At 50.7% G+C, this 19,345-nt stretch overlaps 1 protein-coding gene across 1 annotated transcript; it reads left to right on the forward strand.

Moving 5' to 3' along the window:
• The first annotated feature begins 221 nt into the window (after positions 1-221).
• Positions 222-17,545, forward strand: RAB7B (RAB7B, member RAS oncogene family). The gene is made up of 6 exons (XM_008154189.3): positions 222-377; positions 7,774-7,842; positions 8,357-8,483; positions 9,197-9,412; positions 14,343-14,468; positions 17,182-17,545. The coding sequence occupies exons 2-6, from the start codon at positions 7,790-7,792 to the stop codon at positions 17,257-17,259; spliced, it is 600 nt and encodes a 199-aa protein (XP_008152411.2). The 5' UTR covers positions 222-377; positions 7,774-7,789; the 3' UTR covers positions 17,260-17,545.
• Positions 17,546-19,345: the final 1,800 nt, after the last annotated feature.

Genomic DNA, 19,345 nt, shown 5'->3' on the forward strand with positions numbered 1-19,345 from the left:
CCTCAAGCCTTCCATTTCTCATCTCCACCCCCACCCCCCGACCCGAGCCCCTGGGGACAGAGTCCCTAAAAACTGAATTCTCACAGGGCCCAAATCCAGGCAGCTCTGAAGCCTAGCTTTGCCATTCCACTCCACCCCCTCCACCCACACAGCTGAGGTCACTGGGCCCAGCCTCTTTTGCAACTTTCCCAAGTCTGTGCATGAGAGGGAGAGGAGGAAAACTCAGCAGGAACTGGCTTGGTCTCAACCAACTCCTTTTTGCTCCCAAAGCCTTTTTCCTCTGACCCGGCTGAGACTGTTGATCTAAGAGGAGACCCCTCAGATTCAGCGAGAACTCCCGCCTGTCCTCAGAGGCCGGATGCTAAGCAGCCACAGCTGTAAGTGCCTTGGAAGGTTTATTTTTGCTTCTTTTGTCTGTCCCAGCAACCCCCGGAGGTATTTGTGTTTTGGTGGGAAGGAGTGGAGACAGGGGATGCAAGGATGCGTCTTAGAATCTGGCAGCTGAGGGCTTAGATCCAGCTCAACGACCCTCACGCAGGAGGAACTCCCAGGGTATGGCAATGAGCCAGGAAGAAAAGACTCTTTGCCCAGCCCAGGGAACTGGGGCCCAGCTAGGGGCTCTGCACAGTCCGATGCAGCTGCTGGCACAATCAGAGGAAGAACAGTGAGAAACCGGAGTCTTTAGAGAGGGCTGAGTCCCGCTAGCACCAGGAGTCCCCTTGACACATCAACAGGGCATCTTCTGGGACGGAGCCATCTCATCCAAAGGGTCTCATCAGGAAGGGAGAAACGCTGGAGTAGGAAAGTGCTCTTCTTGTTCTAAATCATAAGTATTTCTCTTAGCACAGCTCTGCAATGCTGGGCGAGCCAATGAACAGAGTCAGACAGACCAGGGTTCTAGTCTCAGCTTGCCTCAGGAATCCACTAGGCTATGATGGCATTTTGTAAATTGCAGAGTACCCTATAATTGCTAGGCATTCTGTATTAATAAAAATAATCTATTTGGTCTTACCTACCGATCCCCCACCACACAAATCCCATGGAGACAGTATGCCTCTATCCCCAAACTTACATAGTGCTGATGCAGAGTAGGCATATCGTACATGTGTTCTGGACAGATGGACAGATAGAAGGATGATGAGTGGATGGATGAATGGAGATAGATGGATGAATGAACAGAAGGATGGACAGATGAATGGGTAGATGCAGATGGATGGATAAATGAATTGGATGGAGAAATGGAGAAATGGATGGATGATTATTTATTGAAGACTCAATATTCCCAGCACATGTCAGCCTCTTTGGAGGGATTCAGAGAGGTGTGAGGCACTGTCTTGCCCTCTGGGCATGGCCAGTCTACTTCGGGAGATGGCACTCATACTCCCAAAGAACTTAAATAGCAGGAGTGCCGAGCCTCCTGAAACCAGAACTGTTGGTGCCCTTCCCGGAGGGAGCAGGTCTAGACCTGTAGGATTTAGGTGGATAAGGCAGAGTCGTGAGCCTTCCTGAGAGGCAAGAAGCCTTGTGCTCCCCAGATAGCCTCTTCTCAAAGACAAACTTTACTCCCAAGATTGTAAATCCCATTACATTTTAAAGTGGATACATCTGGCATTTTCCAAGGCACGGGATCGAAGAGGGCAGGCACTGAAGTTGGTGAAAGAGAGTCCAGGGGAGTGGGGAGACTTGCCTGTTTCAGAATTCTCATCTCCCTCTGCTCACTGGTTTCCCTCATCCCCCCTCCCTGTCAGCAGAAATGGCACCTCACTCAACACAAAAAGGGCAGAAGAGTGAGTCCTGGTGGGTGCCAGTGGGATAAGAAGAGAAGGGCAGTGGGAATGTGAGAGCACAGCAGGCCCAAGAGTTCTTGGACAACTGGCCCCAAGACCTAGGGTTTTTATATTTAAGTGGTGTGTGTGGTGTGTGTGTGTGTGTGTGTGTGTGTGTGTGTGTGTGTGTGTGTGTGTGTGTGTGTGTGCAATCAACTCAGTCTTCCTTACTCCCCAGGGACTGAGCTACACTCACTTTTGGCAGATGGGCAGGGGCAGGGCTCCGGGCTGAGAAGTGCTGCCAGGCCAGAGCGGGGGAACGAGTTAGTCACTTGCAGTGGAGAGCAGCGGCCCGAGATTCTGCTGTGTGTGGACCTGGGCTGACTGAAGGCAGCGCCCTGCATTCCAACCCTGCTTCTCAGCGTCATTTAACAATGAGGGTGCTGACTCAGTCTGGCCTGTAGGAGGATGCTCGGGTTTGAAACAACTGAGTGATCTGACTGGGGAGGAGGAGGCTTACAAGGACACCTTTTGCCAAACTCCAGACACAGGAGAGAACAGAGGGCATGGGAGGTCACCGTTTGGAATCTGTGCCCGTCTCCTCGGTGAGCCCAGCCAGTGTCTACCCTCAAGCTGCCCTTCCTTGCCACTGTCACAGTCCTGGTCACCCTCTTGCTGCTGCCAGTTATCCTGGGCCCAGGGACCAGGCTATTTAAATAGCAGTCTCAGCAAATGGCTGAGGGGGTGAGGTTGGGGGTGGAGTCCGCAGTGGCAGCACACCTAAAAGGCACATCAGGGGCAGGGAATATGGGTGGAGGTGGGGTGAGGGGAGCTCAGAGTCAAGGCTGAGGTGAGTTACAAGGATCTGGAGGAGAAAATACTCAAGTAAAACTCAAAGAGAGGACTTTACACCTCAGAAGGGCTGGCATGAGAGGAAGCATCTTGTGTGCCCCCAGGAAAAATGCACCCTCATTGGGGGAGAAGCTCTGTGGAGGCAGGTCTGGCCCATCTTTCCATGAGTGCGGAGAGATGGCCCAAACACTGGGTGGGAGATTGGACTAGATGCCCTTCCGATAGGGTGCCGGAGCAGGCTCCACTGGGAGTTTGAAACAAGCCATGGTGGGAATATTTACACCATAGAAAGTGGCAGGCACAGCAAATCTGCTTCCTCCTCGCCCCCCGCCCCCCCCTGGTTGCTAACCATTTATCTGAGTCTTCCCCAATTTGGGGAACCAGACCTGCTATGAGAACATGACACATGCCACCCTGCAGAATAAGCACAGGCATGAGTGATGTCTGTTTTACCCACGAGGGAACAGACTCACCAAGATTAAGTAACCCAAGGTATATATAGCAGTGGGATGAGCACTCTTGATTGCAGAACTCATGATCACTCCATGAGCCTAGGCAGCCTCTCTCTCCTGCCCAGGCACAGAATGATTTGTACTGCCAGGAAGTCACACTTATACTAGTATGACTTTGGACTGCCATCCACCCCTGTGCTCTATTTAAAGAAATGTCTTTATTTGACACTTTTTAATTGCAACAACTTAGGATTGTGTAACAAATTTTAATATGACATCTATATATATAAAAGGCTAAGCCACCAGCTGACTGGACAGTAGGTATGATGCGCACTGACCACCAGGGGGCAGATGCTCAATGCAGGAGCTGCTGAGCTGCAGTGACTTGGCAGCGGCAGTTCTTGGGTGATGCACCCCGAAACCAGAGAGGAGGGATGTGCGATTCCACCTTCGGCCGTGGGTTATATTGTTGCTGGGGCACTGTCGGCTTGAATCTGGTTTACTGCACGCTTGCATTTGTGTGCCACACCCTATATGACAGCAACTTTGCAGAGTGCCCTCTCGCACTCCGGGACCCCTCGGGGGATGTTGGAGAGCGGTTTTGGTCCGATCCTTGCAGGCCAGGCCGAGGGACCCCCACCTGCCAGAGGGACCCCGCTCACTCTGCAGATATCCATCAAGCCCCGGCACTGCCCCAGGTGCCTCCGGCTGAGAAGGGACCCTGGGAGGTTGGCTCAAGGGTGTGTCTGGCCTGTCTCGCCCAGTCCTGCCCTGCCGGCCACCTTCTAATTAATTTCCTTTCAATGTACACAAATCCGTGCACTGGGTCACTAGTATAAAATAAAACAATAGCTCTAGCTTCTAATCTATCTTTCCCCACCTCTAGTAGTCATTTAATATTTCTATCCATAGCTTTCTGTGTATATACAAACAAGCATAAATATAATATTAAACATATAGTCATATATATAAGGTAGTTTTTTGTTTTTATACAATTGGGATCATACTATACAAAATGTTCTTTTATAAAAATATATATATTTTTATTTCAGAGAGGAAGGGAGAGAGAGATAGAAACATCAATGATGAGAGAGAATCATTGGTTGGCTGCCTCCTGCACACACTCAACTGGGAATCGAGCCTGCAACCCAGGCCTGTGCTCTGACCACAGAATCGAACTGTGACCTCTTGGTTCATAAGTCAATGCTCAACCACTGAGTCACACTGGCCAAGCCAAAATGTTCTATTTTTACTTAAATTGTCATCATATCTTTCATTACTTCACTCTCACGCAGAGTATGAATGAATTATAATTTATATAGAGAGTGTCTTATTGATGGACATTTAGGTTACAACAATGCTTTTAGGCAATCATCTTTGTACAAATGTGTGTTTAAGTATACAGTATGTGTATTTCTGTAGGATAGATTCCTAGAATTAGAACCTAAATATGCACATATTAAATTCTGATCTTGTCAAATTGCCCTCCAAGAAAGACTGTGACAATTCATACTCTATCAACAATATACAAGAGTGTTACCACCACACACTTGCCAACACTAAATAGTATCATTAATCTTTTTACTTTTTGCCACTCCGGTGGGGGGATAAAGTGATATTTTAAAACTTGCATGTCCTCAAAAATTAGTAAGGCTGAGTTATCTTTTCAAAGCTTACTACTAGTCATTCATAAGGTTTCTACTGGGATAGTTTATAGTCTTTGCCCACTTTTATGTTGTATGTTGTCTTTGATTATCTGTAGACTGCTTCGCACATACTGGATTTTGAACCTCTGTTGTACATACCACATAGTTTTCCCTTCGTATGCACACCAGCTCGTATGCACACAGCTGTGCTGCACAGGGTCAAGCCCACACCACCCAGCCCTCCGGCTTCTGACAGGGGCACCAAGTGGCAGTGTGTGTGGCTTCTCTGAGCCTCACTTGTAAGCATCTCATAGGGCTTTTGGGAGGATTCCTTAAGCCACACAGAGGATGCAGAGCATCCCGCAGACTTCTTTTCCACTTCCCTCTGCCTTCCTTTCGTTCTGACTCCCTTTCTAAGGCACAGTATTGGCTTTGAAGCTGTTAGCACGTTGCACCAAAGCCTTTAGGGAAGAGCTCACAATCACTCCCACTTCCCTTCCTGAGTGGCAACTGATGCTCAGAGGCCTGTCTATCAGGAACTTCTGAGCCACTTCTCCCTTGGCTGGTTTCTTTGTGGACAGTGATACCCATTACAAAACGCCAGCCCCAGTGAATACCTTGAATTCTCTTCCTCCCATGTCTGGAGCATGGGAAATGTTGGATGGATGGATGGATGGATGGATGGATGGATGGATGGATGGATGGAGACAGGATCCTTGGTCTTTCATGACCCGTCTGAATCCCTCCAGGCTTTCCTCTCTCCATACCTTTCCCCGCATCTTTCCCTGAAGCAGACCATTCACCTTCTCCACTCGGCTGCTCCCAGGTCATCCCCTTTCAGAGGGTCATTCCCTCCCCCTGAAATACCAGCCTCCAACCACACGTTTCATTTCCTCGGGGCCAGTTCAATTGCGGCTTCTCTCCTCACTGAATTCCCACAGCACTTTCTCTGTGCCTCTGTTGGGGCACTTGACACTTTCTGGTGTAACTGCCCTGTCCTTTCTCCCCTGATGACCCACTGGTGGGAGGTTGGAGAGTCCTGTTTGCTTCATCTTTGTGCTCCTCCAGTGTCCAGTGCAGGGCTCTGCCCACAGTAGGTGTGTATGCACTTATTGAATGAATGCATGAACCACCGAGAAGACCTACTGGCCACCACGCCAACCCAGCTCTCCTGGGTAGAAGGTCCAGTGCCATCAACTCTGGCTCTTGGGACCAACAGCTCTGAGCAAAGCCTCAATTTACCTTTGGGCAATGGCATGGTGCATGGAGAGACACTAATAATCCTAGGCCTCTGAGAGTTTTCTATTTTAACTGCACTAACTAGGAATGCCCAGGCAAGGCTCTTGTGATCTAGTGAATTACAACTCCAGCAGATAAAGCATTTTTCAACCAGAGGTGTTAGGGTCGCGGAAGAAAGTATACACAAGGCCGAAGAGGGTAAAGAATGACGGATTTATTAGACCATTTGGAAAACCAGATGGGCCAAGCCCCAAAATGGAGTCAGCACCCAGGGATGGGAAGTCAGAGGTTCTAAAGGACTCTAGGCGGGCTTTTTCAGGGCAGAGAATTTTCTGGGTGGGTCTGGAGGGGGAAGATAATTGTCTTAGCAAGTGGAATGTGGTCTAAGCCAGTGGCCAGCAAACCGCAGCTCGCGAGCCACATGCGGCTCTTTGGCCCCTTGAGTGTGGCTCTTCCACAAAATACCACGTGTGGGCACGCACGTACAGTGAGATTGAAACTTCGTGGCCCATGCGCAGAAGTCGGTTTTCGGCTCTCAAAAGAAATTTCAATCGTTGTACTGTTGATATTTGGCTCTGTTGACTAATGAGTTTGCCGACCACTGGTCTAGGCTACCTGTCACTACTTGAGCCACTTCAGCAGAGACAGGGTTGAATCCTATGTGAGCATTTATTCCAAACTGTTGGCAGTATGGGAGAGCAGCAGGTCATCCACAAAAATCTGCTCTGCCCCCACCATGAGCCAGCTGCTTATATTGGGTAGAAGGACAAAGATTACATGGGAAAGTAGGCAAAAGGATATACCAAATGGGCAGTTTACAGGTAATGCAGGCTGGGGGTGTGCAAAGGTCTGTGGGTATGCAAAGGCTGGGGGTCTTCAAAGGGCTGGCGGCTCTGGTTTCTGCAACAAGGTTGTTCATCTTTCCATGACAATAGGCAGCTCCCAGATGGAGAGGATGGGTCGCATTTCCAGGGGAGCTCCCAGGTCCCCTGTACAACTCCCAGCCAGGTTAGAATGTGCCTTCTTTAAACAGAACAAAACAATCACGGTTAACCGAGCATGATTAATATTTCTTACAATTATAGCTGGTTTCCAATATTCTATTTCTGTCCCTATCTCATTGTGTGCCATAATTTATCTAACCACTTCTTTGCTGTTGGATGTTTATGAATAATCCTCTGAGGAACATTCTTGAACAAGTCTTCGTCTGCATTCGGATTATTTCCTTAGACAAATTCCTAGTAAGTGGAGGGCAGGAACATGTTTAAGACTCTCACTACTTGCTGCCAAGTAGCTTTCCAGAAACATGTACCAATTACAACCCCACCAGCTGCCTCAAAGAAGAGCCTTTGATTCTGCAATTGCAGCAACACCTCAGGCTGGGGGCGGGGCACTCTTTCATCCAAAGCCTCTTGGGTAGTCCTGACAATGGACCCCTTGTCCTGCCCCATCTCCTCTTCCCATACTGCCCTCCATCCCTGGCTCCAGGCTTGACTGTCTGTGAGGCCTCTGTTCAATCGCCTCCCGCCTTCCTGGCACTCCAGGCTGCCTCCAAAATCAGAGCTGGCAGAGCTGAAAGGTGAGAGATGCAACTGTCCTGTGGGGTCTCCACCCTCCCAGCCTTGGGGAAGCCCCCAGAGGAAGTGAGGGGGAGGGTGTGTACGGGTAGCTGAGTCATCCACCTGTCAACCTCACCCAAGTCCTCGGCCCAGGGCAGTTGACCTGCACACCTAAAAGAAGAAAGTAGAGGCCAGCCTCAGCGATAACAGCCACAGGGGACTCTGGCCAGCATTGTGGGTGACTTCTGTTTCCCTACAGGCTCTGAAGCCCCTCCATGAATCCCCGGAAGAAGGTGGATTTGAAGCTCATCATCGTGGGAGCCCTGGGGTGAGTGAAGCCAAGCTCTGCTTGGGGTCTGAGGTTGGGATGCAGGCCCCTAGCCAAGGGTAGTGAGACCTCCTGTGTTCCCACCTCCCATGGGTATCTTTCTGATTCAAGGTGGCACTAGGGAGGGCATCCCACCCAAGGAAGGGAGCTCAGTAGTAGAAAGAGGCTGGGAATCAGGCTACCTGGTTTCTGGTCCAAGCTCTGTGGTAACAAGCCACTTAGCATCTATCTGCCTTCCTGCCTCCTGCCACCTACAGGAAAGACCTGACCTTTGCTTTAATTAAAGACCTGACCTTGGCACCCAGCTCTCTTCAACCTCTCAGCTCACTTTGACTGGTTCCTACTTCTAGAAACCATTCCCTAGTGCCTTGCTACTCAAAGTGTTTGATCCTTGGACCACAAATGTTAGAAATTCAGAATCTCGGGAAGAGATGGTGGTGAGAGGAGGGGCTTGGTAAGATTTTGAGAATGGCGTGGATATGTGTGTTCACATGTGTCTGGGGTTTTTCCTCAGTGTAGGAAAGACCTCCCTCCTCCACCAATATGTGCACAAGACCTTTTTTGAGGATTATCAGACCACGCTAGGGGCCAGTATCCTCTCCAAGATTATCATACTGAATGACACAACTTTGAAGCTACAGGTGAGCGGCCCTCCCTTTCCCTCTTCAACATTCATACCTGAAAATCACCCCACATTCTCTGGACAGCCACTCACAGTAATGTGTACTAGGAGCTAGAATGGTTTAGAGCTGACATCAGCAAACTTCAGCTAATGGACAAATCTGGTCCACCAGCTGGTTTTGCAAATAAAGTTTTATTGGCACACAGCCATGCCCACTTGATTACTAATGGTCTATGGCTGCTTTCACAGTAGAGCAGCGGAGATGAGTAGTTGCAACAGACAGTATGGTCTGCAAAGCCTAAGATTTTTACTTTGTGACCCTTTACAGAAAAAACTTTTTGCTGATCTCTGATCTAGAAGGATGAGCTCGAATACAGGAGTTGGGGAGTCTTACTTCTAGTCTTAGGTCACTGGAAAATTTGGTGAGTGGCCTTGGCAAATCATTCCCAAGGTCCAAATCTATCAGGTGGGAATAACATTATCTATTCTGATGGCCCTGGGAAAAACGAGAGCTCAGATATGAAAGTACTCATGGATGAATGTGAGTGCCAAGATACTGCAGTGTAGAAGAGTGACAGGGTCAAGATCCCTGTGTGTGAAAAGACCACATGCACCTGTGCCAGGGCTGCCTGCTCCCTACCCAGAAACGGAAGCTTTGACATGATGTGTCCAGTTAGGCCAAACCTCCAGCCACTCATCACAGCCCTGTGGGACGGCTGCTTTTTCCTCCAGATCTGGGACACGGGTGGACAGGAGCGATTCCGCTCCATGGTGTCCACATTCTACAAAGGCTCCGATGGCTGCATCCTGGCTTTTGATGTCACTGACCTGGAGTCCTTTGAAGCTCTGAATACCTGGCGGGGTGATGTTTTGGCCAAAATCATTCCAATGGAGCAGTCCTACCCCATGGTGGCGCTGGGGAACAAGATCGATCTGGCAGACCGACAGGTACCATTTATTGATTTACTCATTCATTCACCCAACATTGTGTCAGCACGGACTATAGGCCAGATACTGTGTTAGATCCCACACATACGGAGCTGAATCATACACAGTCCTTGCTTTAAAATTTCACAGTCTAGTAGTGGAGGCAGACACTTTAAAAGGTAACTATGATACAATATGGTAAATACAATGATAGTGATAGACCTTGGAAAGGGGAAGATTCACCATTGTTTCGAAGACTCCTACTTGGTTTTTTCTCAAGAAGATGGTGCCTCTTATTTCACTGAGGAAAAAATCAGACTGTGAAAGTGCATTTACTAAGGCCAAAATCTAGAAGGGGCTTCCTATGGTAGATGGCTTCCAGGTTGATACAACAACATGAGCAAAGGCAAGAAATAGCACGCTCTGAGCTGAGAAGGACAGTTTTGTCTAGAGACAGGGAGTGGAAGAATTAAGGCATCCGAGGTAGGCAGATAGAATTTGAATTAACCTGTAGAACAGTATTTCTACCCAGGGTCAGGTAGGGGACCTGCAGTTATAAATACTTGAATCTACAAATTTTCTGAGAAAGTAGTATATATTTTTAAATTAGCTTAAGCATAGCCTGGCCAGCATGGCTCAGTGGTTGAGCGTCGACCTATGAACTTGGAGGTCAACGGTTGCACATGCCCGAATTGTGGGCTCTATCCCCAGTAGGGGGCGTGCAGGAGGCAGCCGATCAATGATTCTTTCTCATCGTGGATGTTTCTATCTCTCTCTCTCTCCCCCTCTCTGTTCCTCTCTGAAATCAATAAAAATATTTTTTTTAAATAAATCAGCTTAAGCATATTCTGGATCATCTGGCTAACCACCGGATGGCTTGTCTGTTCCATGGCCGCAGTGACCCCACTCTGTGTAGGTGTTTACTGCAGAGGCATCGAGTAGAGCTCTTGTCACCGTTGCCTACGAATGAGAAGAGACTAGAGGTAGACTTGATTTGTAAAAGGTGCTCTGCCCTGTTGCCTTTTGCTTTGGGTCCCTCAGATGCATGTCAGACACAAATCCACGGTAGCTACCAAACTCCAGGGGCTGAATGTTAAGCTTTCCAAGTGGCCTCCTTGAAGCCCTTTTTGGGGTGTAGGTGAGGCTTTGCCTTTTCTCTGTCTTTTGGGGGTGCACCCACAACACAACTTTCTCCAAGGAAACCCTTTTTACTCCTCCTTTTCAATCTTTTAGTGTCCATGGTGTGGGGTTTAGAATCATGGATTCTTGGTCATGATTTCCATATATCATGGAAATATACAAGGTCAGGGGGCAGTCTGTCTCCCAGCCCACCTTATATCAGACATCTATCCAATTGTAGTGCTGCCCCCAAAACTTCCACTTTAGTTAACATCCTGCTTCATATACCTATAGATTGTAGGGTGGGGGGTTGAGGGAGTTCAAGACTGAGAGTCTGATTTTTTCCTCAGTGAAATAAGAGGCACCATCTTCTTGAGATAAAACCAAGTAGGAGTCTTCGAAACAATGGTGAATCTTCACCAGTCACCTGGAGAGAAACAGGTGAAGAGGCTAATTGGGGACAAAGACGAGAACAGATGGGTGACACTCAGGGCTTAGTGGAAGGAGGACACCAGGAGATTGAGGTGGAGTCTGTGTTGTGTTTTTCTTCAAGGGCCCTGTGTGGGGGAAGAGCCAGGAACGAGGGACCTGGGACTAACGTTTTTCCAGACAAGAGTAGCTGAAGCATAGGTCTGTGAGGGCACTGGAAACTATGAAGGAAAGAAGAGCAGCAAGAAGTGGATGGAAGGGCCAGCGCGCTGGGCCAGCAGAGGTGGAGGAGGAGGGCAGAAGGAATGAGCACGGGAGGGGGGTGAAGGGACGCAGGTTTCGGCCACAGAGTGGAAGGCTGTATTTAGTGTTATTTTCAGATGTCCCGGGTCTGGCCCTGGAAAGAAGAGGAAAGAAGGTGAAGTCTGTTGAGAGGGAAGGAATTGGAAGCTATTGTGAGGGGTGGAGGCTACAGGGTGAGGTGGAGAGGAAGCCTCGCCAGACTGCAGAGCTCAATGAGTGACGGGGTACTGGCAGGGTGGGAAGTACAGGCGATGCCTTGAAAGGGTGGAGGGGTCCAGTCCAAGCTTGGGTGGGGGCATGAGCTTTGAGCTACCGAGAGAGGAAGATGAAGGCTTGAAAGAAGCAGTAAAGCCCCGGGCAAGCCCAACCCCATCTCTGGGACATGTGGTTAGCCCGTTCCAGCTTCTTCATCTGTGAAATGGGGGCCAGACACAGAGTTCATGAGGTTGTTTGAGGATTAAAGGAAATGATGCCTATAAAGCATGTGGCAAGCTTAATAAATGGGAGCGAGGCTTATCCTCCTTATTATCTCCAAGGCACAGGCTGGGAAAACACGGGAGCGTCTCCTACTCAGTAAAAAGAAAATAGATATTTAAAACTCTATCGCTAAGATTTGAGATGAAGGAAAAGTTCTGGAGATGGATGGGGGTGACAGTTGCACTGAACTCAGTGTCTTTGAACTGCGTACTTAAATATCGTTGAAATTGAAATTTTATGTATATTTTACCACAATAAAAAATATATGTTGGCAGAATGATTTTAAAGAAATTATTGGCCTAGATTTTTTCAAATCCCTACTCTTTCTACAGAAGGTACTAGAGGGGAAAAAATGTTAGATTGTTTTAAAAAATAGCTCTGCTAGCATCTATGCTACAAGGAATTTCTTCACTAGCTTGTGGATTCTTTGCTCTAAGTCCAGGCAGGCACTTTCTGACTTTCCACTGAGGCATAATGTTGGGATTATGTTTTCTGAAAATATTATTTATTTTTGGTAGCAGTTTAAGATGTATTTAACACACTAATTTTAACACATATAATTGATGATTTAAAATGTATGAGATGGGAAAGTAGCACAAATAAAATTACATAAATTAGATTAATTTTGTCAAACTTTTGGCCTCTGATGAACCATCAAAATTGTAATAGGAGCCCTGGCCGGTGTGATTCCATTGGTTGGAGTGTCATCCCATGCACCGAAGGGCCGTAGGTTCCATTCCTGGTCAGGGCACATGCCCAGTTTGGGGTTCAATCCCCAATTGAGGCATGTATGGGAGGCAACCAATCAATGTTTCTCTCTCTCTCTCTTCTCTCTCTCTCTCTCTCTCTTTATCCCCTTTCCCTCTCTGTTTTCCCCTCTTCCTTCCTCTCTCTCTAAAATCAATAAAAACAGATCCTTGGGTGAAGAGGAGAAATAAAATGTTAGTAGTATATTGTCAGCCAGAAGCAAAATTAATAGAAGTAACATTTCTAAAACTTTCATACTTCTCCTATCCCCAAGTATCACACCCTGAGTTTATTTCCACAGTCAGAGGCTAAGTTATAAATAGCCATCCTCTCTAATAAAATGGTAATGTGCAAATTGACCATCACTCCGCTACATAAGCCACACCCACCAGCCAAGCCACGCCCACCAGCCAATCAGGGAAAGTATGCAAATTAACCCCATCCAAGATGGCTACAGCCACAGAGAGCAAGGTTTCCCAGGTAACAGAGCAAGCCAAGCTTTCGATAGCCATTGCAGGCCTAAGCCTCCACTCAAGCTACAAAGTTTCAATTATAGAAGGTAAACAAATTCAAACAAATTCAAACAAATGGCGGCAGAATGGAGCTTGAGAGAGCAGGCCAGGGTTGCTGGCGGCAACAGGGGAAGCAAAGCTTTCTGCACACCCTGGCCAGGCTCACCCGCTTAAGGCAACAAAGTTTCAATTGTAGACGGTGAATTAACTGCCATAGAAATGGCTGCCACCCTGGAGGGAGCAGCAGGCTTGGCTCTGCTCCAGGCTACAAAGTTTCAATTGTAGAAGGAAAATAAATTCCAGATACCAGGGCCTCCGCTTGAGTTGCCAGGGGGCGTGGCCGGCCTGCAAACCACCACAGGCCCCTCGCTCAGGCCTGAACTCAAAACACCTGCAGTCCAGCAGGAGCGACAGAGAAGCAGCACCATTCTGCATAGGGCGGCTCAGATGTCATGGGAGCACTGCGCTGGGGCTCCCTCCAAACCCGGCCTTTCTCAGCTGTGTGATCTGAGGCAAGTCGCTGAAACTCTCTGAGCCTCGGTGTTCTTACCTCTATTTTTTTTTTAAATATGTTTTTATTGATTTCAGAGAGGAAGGGAGAGGGAGAGAGAGATAGAAACATCAATGATGAGAGAGAACCATTGATTGGCTGCCTCCTGCACACCCCCTCCTGGGGATCGAACCCATAACCTGGGCATGTGCCCTTGACCAAAATCGAACCCAGGACCCTTCAGTCCGCAGGCCAACGTTCTATCTACTGAGTCAAACTGGCTAGGGCTCAGTGCTCTTATCTCTAAAGTAGAGCCAATAAGACCCGTCTCACAGGGTTATTGAGAATTAAACAAGTTAATATGACAAGATGTCTAACTCAGTGCCTGGCCCATAGTAGGAGCTTATCAACTGTTCCTCGCACTCTACCCTGGAAAACAGGGTTAGCAGGGACCTGAGTCTCTGCCCAGCAACAGGCCTCCTGGGTCAGCCAGCTCATGGGAAGAGAGTCCTCCGTCCCTGCCCAGTGTCCGTCATGTCCAGCTCCTTTTGAAGGGACTGGAGAAGGAGCCAATGGCAGGAAGACGCCCCTCGTGTAGGCCTCCGGAAGGCAGCACAGCGCACGGGGCTCTAGTTCGGCCAGGCCTGTGTTCAAATCCTGCTCAGCCCCAACGCTCGGGGAAAATTCTTTTATTCTCTAGTCCTCAGTTTCCCCATTTGGAAAACGAAGCTAACAATAGCCATCTCGCATTTATGTTAAGAAATAGCACGTGTCAAGTTACAGGCACTTGGAAGGTTCTCAATAAGTGGGAATGGAGGTAGGGATGGTGGGGATGATGCTACAGAAACAGTGATCCTTTCTTCGGTCCATTCAGGTGCCACAGGAGCTAGCCCAGGACTGGTGTAAAGAGAAGAACATTCCCTACTTTGAAGTCAGTGCCAAGAATGACATCAACGTGGTACAAGCCTTCGAGATGCTGGCCAGCCGAGCTCTGTCCAGGGTGAGTGGCTATGGAGGCCGCACTTGGCCGGGCGGGCTCCTAGGATGGGGGAACTCGGGAGCTTCCAGAAAAGAACATATTGGATACGGGTAGGGATGTGGGCGGGCAGGATTGCTCACCGAGTAATCCTTAATGACTTGCTGAATGGGCTCAATAGAACTCCAACTCTGGGACCACAGGATGCCAGAGGCACAAAGCTACGTTAGAGTGTATAGTCGGCGGCCCCTCCATCTGGCTGATACCAAAGTCATTTGTGGAATTTCTAAAAAAAGAAGAAAAAAAAATGCCGTCCTGTACCCCACCCCTGGAGATTCTAATTAGTAAGAGTTTTGAGATGTGATTAGTTCAATCCTCCTTGGTGGGAGAGAAGCCCTATGGTGCCAAGTATTTGTCCAAGTAGAATATCAAACCTGCAGGAGTTGCTGGCATTTTCCAGTCAAAAAGATGGATAGAGCCCGGCCGGTGTGGCTCAGTGGTTGAGCGCCGACCTATGAACCAGGAGGTCCTGGTGTCTGCTAGGGCATAGAATGTAAAACTCCCATGGATTTTTAAGGTGAAATTGGAGTTTGAAAATCTATGTTTTAAGGTCAAAGGAGAATTTTCTAAGACATTTTCTCCAAGGACCTCTCCCCTCCTTCCCGGAAGCCGTGTGCTGGTTCACACTGGCCCGGAGTGTTTGCAGAGGGCGGTGCGAGGGGTGCTGCTGGGAGAGGGCGGGGAGCCCCAGCCTGGGGGTGAGGAGCGGGGCTCTGCAGCTGGCTAGACCTGGCCTCGCTCTGAGGTCCAGAGATGTCAGGGTTTTAGCTACCATTAGCTCAGTGGGGTGAGTGGGCCCTGCACACAGCAGTGGCCCGTTGGAGGGCTGGGCAGTGCCCAGGGCTGCATAGGCTGGAGCCCCAGCCCCAGGCCACTCGGGCCGTGTCCATCCTCAGGCACCTCACAGGAGGACTGGGCTCCCACAGGGGTCAGCTGGGCACCCCGGTCAGGTCTGTACGGAACAGACTCAGATCTTCCTGAGGACAGGGGAGACTGAGATTCATCTGAGGTGTGGGATCCTCTCTCATCTCCAGGGGGGACAGGCTTTCCATCAGAGAGACTTCCTCCCACCCCCAACCCTAATCCTGCCTTTACATTATACACTGAGTGGCCAGATTATTATGATCTCTGAACGCATAATAATCTGGCCACTCAGTGTATATCCTATCCTCTATAATAAAAGGCTAATATGCAAATTGTCCCCTTGACCAGGCGTTCGACCAGCAGGCAGGCAGGCCAACCACCCATGTCTCCTCCCCCTGGCCAGGCTGGCCAGACCCCACCCATGCACAAATTCATGCACTAGGCCTCTAATGTGTGTGCGTGGCCAAATTATTACGCATTCAGAGATCATAATAATCTGGCCACGCAGTGTATATATGCGATTTAACAGGCATATATATTACATATATGTTACGAATAAAATTCTAATAACTCAGAAGAATTTGTTGAGGGATACTCAAGGCCCAGCATCCAGGCTGACTATGGTGGCTGCCCCGGGACCCTATCTGGGAGGAGTGAGACATGGAGCTCTCCATGAAACATGCTATGTGAAGAAGGGCCGATCCCATGTGCCGCCAGGCTAAATTACTGCTCAGTCTGGGGGTGACAGCGAGTGACAGGGCATCAGGGGACCTCCTCATGTGTCTTGGGGGTCACCATCATCAGTGTGCAGCAGGTGAGCCTGACACCACCTCCTGGGGTCCAGGGTCAAGGGCATCAGGGTTTGGTTGACGTTCACCAGCGGGACACCCCGCCAGAGCCCGGGAGCCATGGAGGAGGGAAAATCAGGGTCCTTGAAGTTGTCCCCTCAGAGAGGGGCACTGGGGACACACCTCCAGGCACAGTGTCACCTGCCACTCCGGAGGCTCTGCCCACCCTTCTCAGGGCCACAGCTGCACACGGGGCGAGTGCGCCCATCCCGCCCTCGTGCACACGCCCACCAGCTGTGGGAGGGACGCGGTGACTGAGAGCAGCGGCGCAGTGGGGATGGGGTGCCTTTAAGAAGGGAAAGCCACCTCTCTGCATGTGGGACCGTCTCCTAGGAAGACCCCCCTCCCCGACACACACACACACACACACACACACCCTCGCTCCTGAGCCAGGTGGGCGAGTCCCCCGTGAGCAGTGGCCAGCGGTGGGGGGGGGGGGGGGGGAAGAGAGAGGGTGCTTTCTCTGGGCCGTGTTGGGACAGGAGAGTTGGAGGTGGGCAGACAGGCCATGAGTCTGTGTCCGGAGCCTCCCTGGACACGGAAGGATGGGATTGACAGAGGGTGGGGAGGGCGGGAGGTGGCCGTGGTGAGAGAAGGTTGGGGGGTAGGGATGTTCGTGAGGAGAGGTCTCGGCAGAAACGAGGCATAGGGCAGGCTGTCATCATCTCTGCTGAGGTCAGACGTCACCTCAGTTGCCCCTGCAGAGAATGGGAAGTTAGGGGACCTGCTTAGAGGTCAGGACACCTGGTCCCTGACCAGCCACCCAACCGCTCTGGGCTCCTGGGAGACCCTGGAGGAGGTGAGGAAGGAAGGGGGCGAGGAGACCAGGGTCAGACGTCACCTCAGTTTCCCAGCAGCCCCGAGGGAGGGAACACAAAGCCAGCAGCATCGGCCGCCAGGAGACGGGGCACGTGGTGCTCGCAGCCACTCAGAGGTGGACCCTGACTCCTCTCCTCCCTCCCCAGTATCGGAACACGGAGAATTACCTCACAGACTCCATCAAGCTCTCGCCCGAGGACCAGACCACGAGAAGATGCTGCTGACCTCCCAGCCTCCCTCTCTGGACACCAGAGACTCGGCGTGCCCTGGCCTGGTCATCCCGGCCTCCAACAGCTGCAACGCCCGCCCTGTCCGGCCCAGGCGCTGTGGCAGAGCCCTGGGCCCTGTGTCTGTGCTGGGCCCAGAGTCAGAAGGCGGCCCCTCCCTCGGGCTGAGCTGAGAGAAGTGAGCGCAGGGCTGGATCCTGGGAGTCCTGATGCGACTCAGTGTCACCGTGAAATCCTGGCCTGGAGGAGGCACCATTTCCTCGCTGGCTCAGCTTTCCTGCCCACCGCCCCCCCCCCCCCCCCACACACACACACACGCTCCAGCTCCAGACACTCATCTCTGCAGACAGACAGGCCGCTGTCCCAGAGCCCTGTGGACTCTCATGCCACCGCCACCCACAGGGCCACCGCTCAGCTCTGGACAAGGGTGCAACTCAGCCTCCCTCAGTAACCAGGGCCAGGAAGTGACGGTCTGGACCTCACGTAGGGGCCCTCCTCATCCCGCCGCACAGCTGTCCAGGCCCGGGACACCCTCTGTCCCCTTGAGAGTATAGGACTGAGGAGCCCAGGAAAAGCCACCAGGGACGGGCTCATTCCCCCTTGTTGGGTGCTCAGGCAACTCCCATAAGTCTCTCTGAGCCTCAGCCTATTCATCTGTCAAATGGGGTAGCATGTGCCCCACCCACATCAGGGTGTGGTTTTGAGGACCAGAGCTCCACCTAAATCTCAGTTACTCTTGTTGACATGTGTTTATTTATTCCTTCAACAAGTCGTTTTGACTCCCTACTACCTATGATGCACGGAGACCCAGTGACACACGAAACAGACAAGGACCCCGTGGGGCGAGGGGCAATAGACAGAGAATTTATAGAGAAGTGGTCCAGGAGGCCGTGCCTGAGGAGGTAAAATTTGGCCTGAGGGCTAGAGAATGAGAAAGGGGCTGCCACCTGAGATCTGGCAGGAGAACATTCTGGAGAGAGAGCAGCAAGGGCCAAGGCCCCAGGTGAGGATGAGCTTGCCGTGTTCTAGGAACAGCGGAAGGACATTCATTTACCTGAGCACTCACAGCTGCTGTCCCTGGGCCGGCGAAGGGAGCCCCGCCTCCTGGGTGGCTCCTTGAGCCTCTGCTGACTGGCCACCAGAGGGCAGCAGTGCTCTCTCGTTCGGGCTGAGCGGGAAGGGGATGCTCCAAGGACGCTTGAAGAGCGGGCTCTGGGTAGGTCAGCGCTTCAAGATTCGTGGGGCAGGAGAATCCCAGTTTCCTAAGCTTAGTAAGAAGGGGGCAAAACTGCAACATCGGTGATTCAAGCAAGAAACCCACATCAGTGACAAATGTTAGAATGAGGGGCCTCGAGAGCTCATGGATTCTCTGTCCCTACAGAGCCTAAGGCCATAATCTTCCTTCTGGCTGCGGAGAGTAGACAGGGCTCCCTCCAAGGGCGTGGCCAAGATGACCTCATGGCCACAGAAGTCTCCTGTCTACACAGAAGTATCCTCCCTGCGCTGCAAGCAGAGCTGGCGACCTTAGTCTCTGACTTTTCAGTGTCCCCTGACCCTGAAGAGGTAGGGAGTGGGGGCGGTCAGGGAGGGAGTCAGGAGCCCCTTCTCCCCTCCCCAGCTGTGGAGTAAAAACTGGCTTGTCCCGGGCAGTAGCATGGACCCGGCACGGGGGCCAGTGGCCTGGAGCCCAGCTGTGTCCGTGTCTTTCCCGGGCTGGCATTCTGCACCCCACTCGGCCCTCCTGGGAGTCGGGGGGGCTGTGGGCCGGAGGTATGGAGTGTGGGAGTGTGTGCAGCAGCTCGGGCACCACGACGGACATATGGACCGTTTCTGAATGTGTACAACAAATAATAAATGTGTCCTCTGGTTTTATCCTTGCTGAGGTTTAGTTATGAAATGGAAAAGGTAAGTCTCCATAGTTCAAAATTCAAAAGCCACTAAAGGGAAGACAACAGGAAGTAAGCAGGACCAGCTATGTAACCGGCGGGACCCAGGGCCCAATGAAAATGCCCGGTTTCTTATTCAAAAGTTATTAAGGATTTCAAGGCAGCAACAGTGGACCATTAAGTCAAGCACAGGGGCT

The sequence above is a fragment of the Eptesicus fuscus genome, chromosome 22, assembly GCF_027574615.1.
Source record: "Eptesicus fuscus isolate TK198812 chromosome 22, DD_ASM_mEF_20220401, whole genome shotgun sequence".
In the NCBI taxonomy this organism is placed as follows: Eukaryota; Metazoa; Chordata; class Mammalia; order Chiroptera; family Vespertilionidae; genus Eptesicus; species Eptesicus fuscus.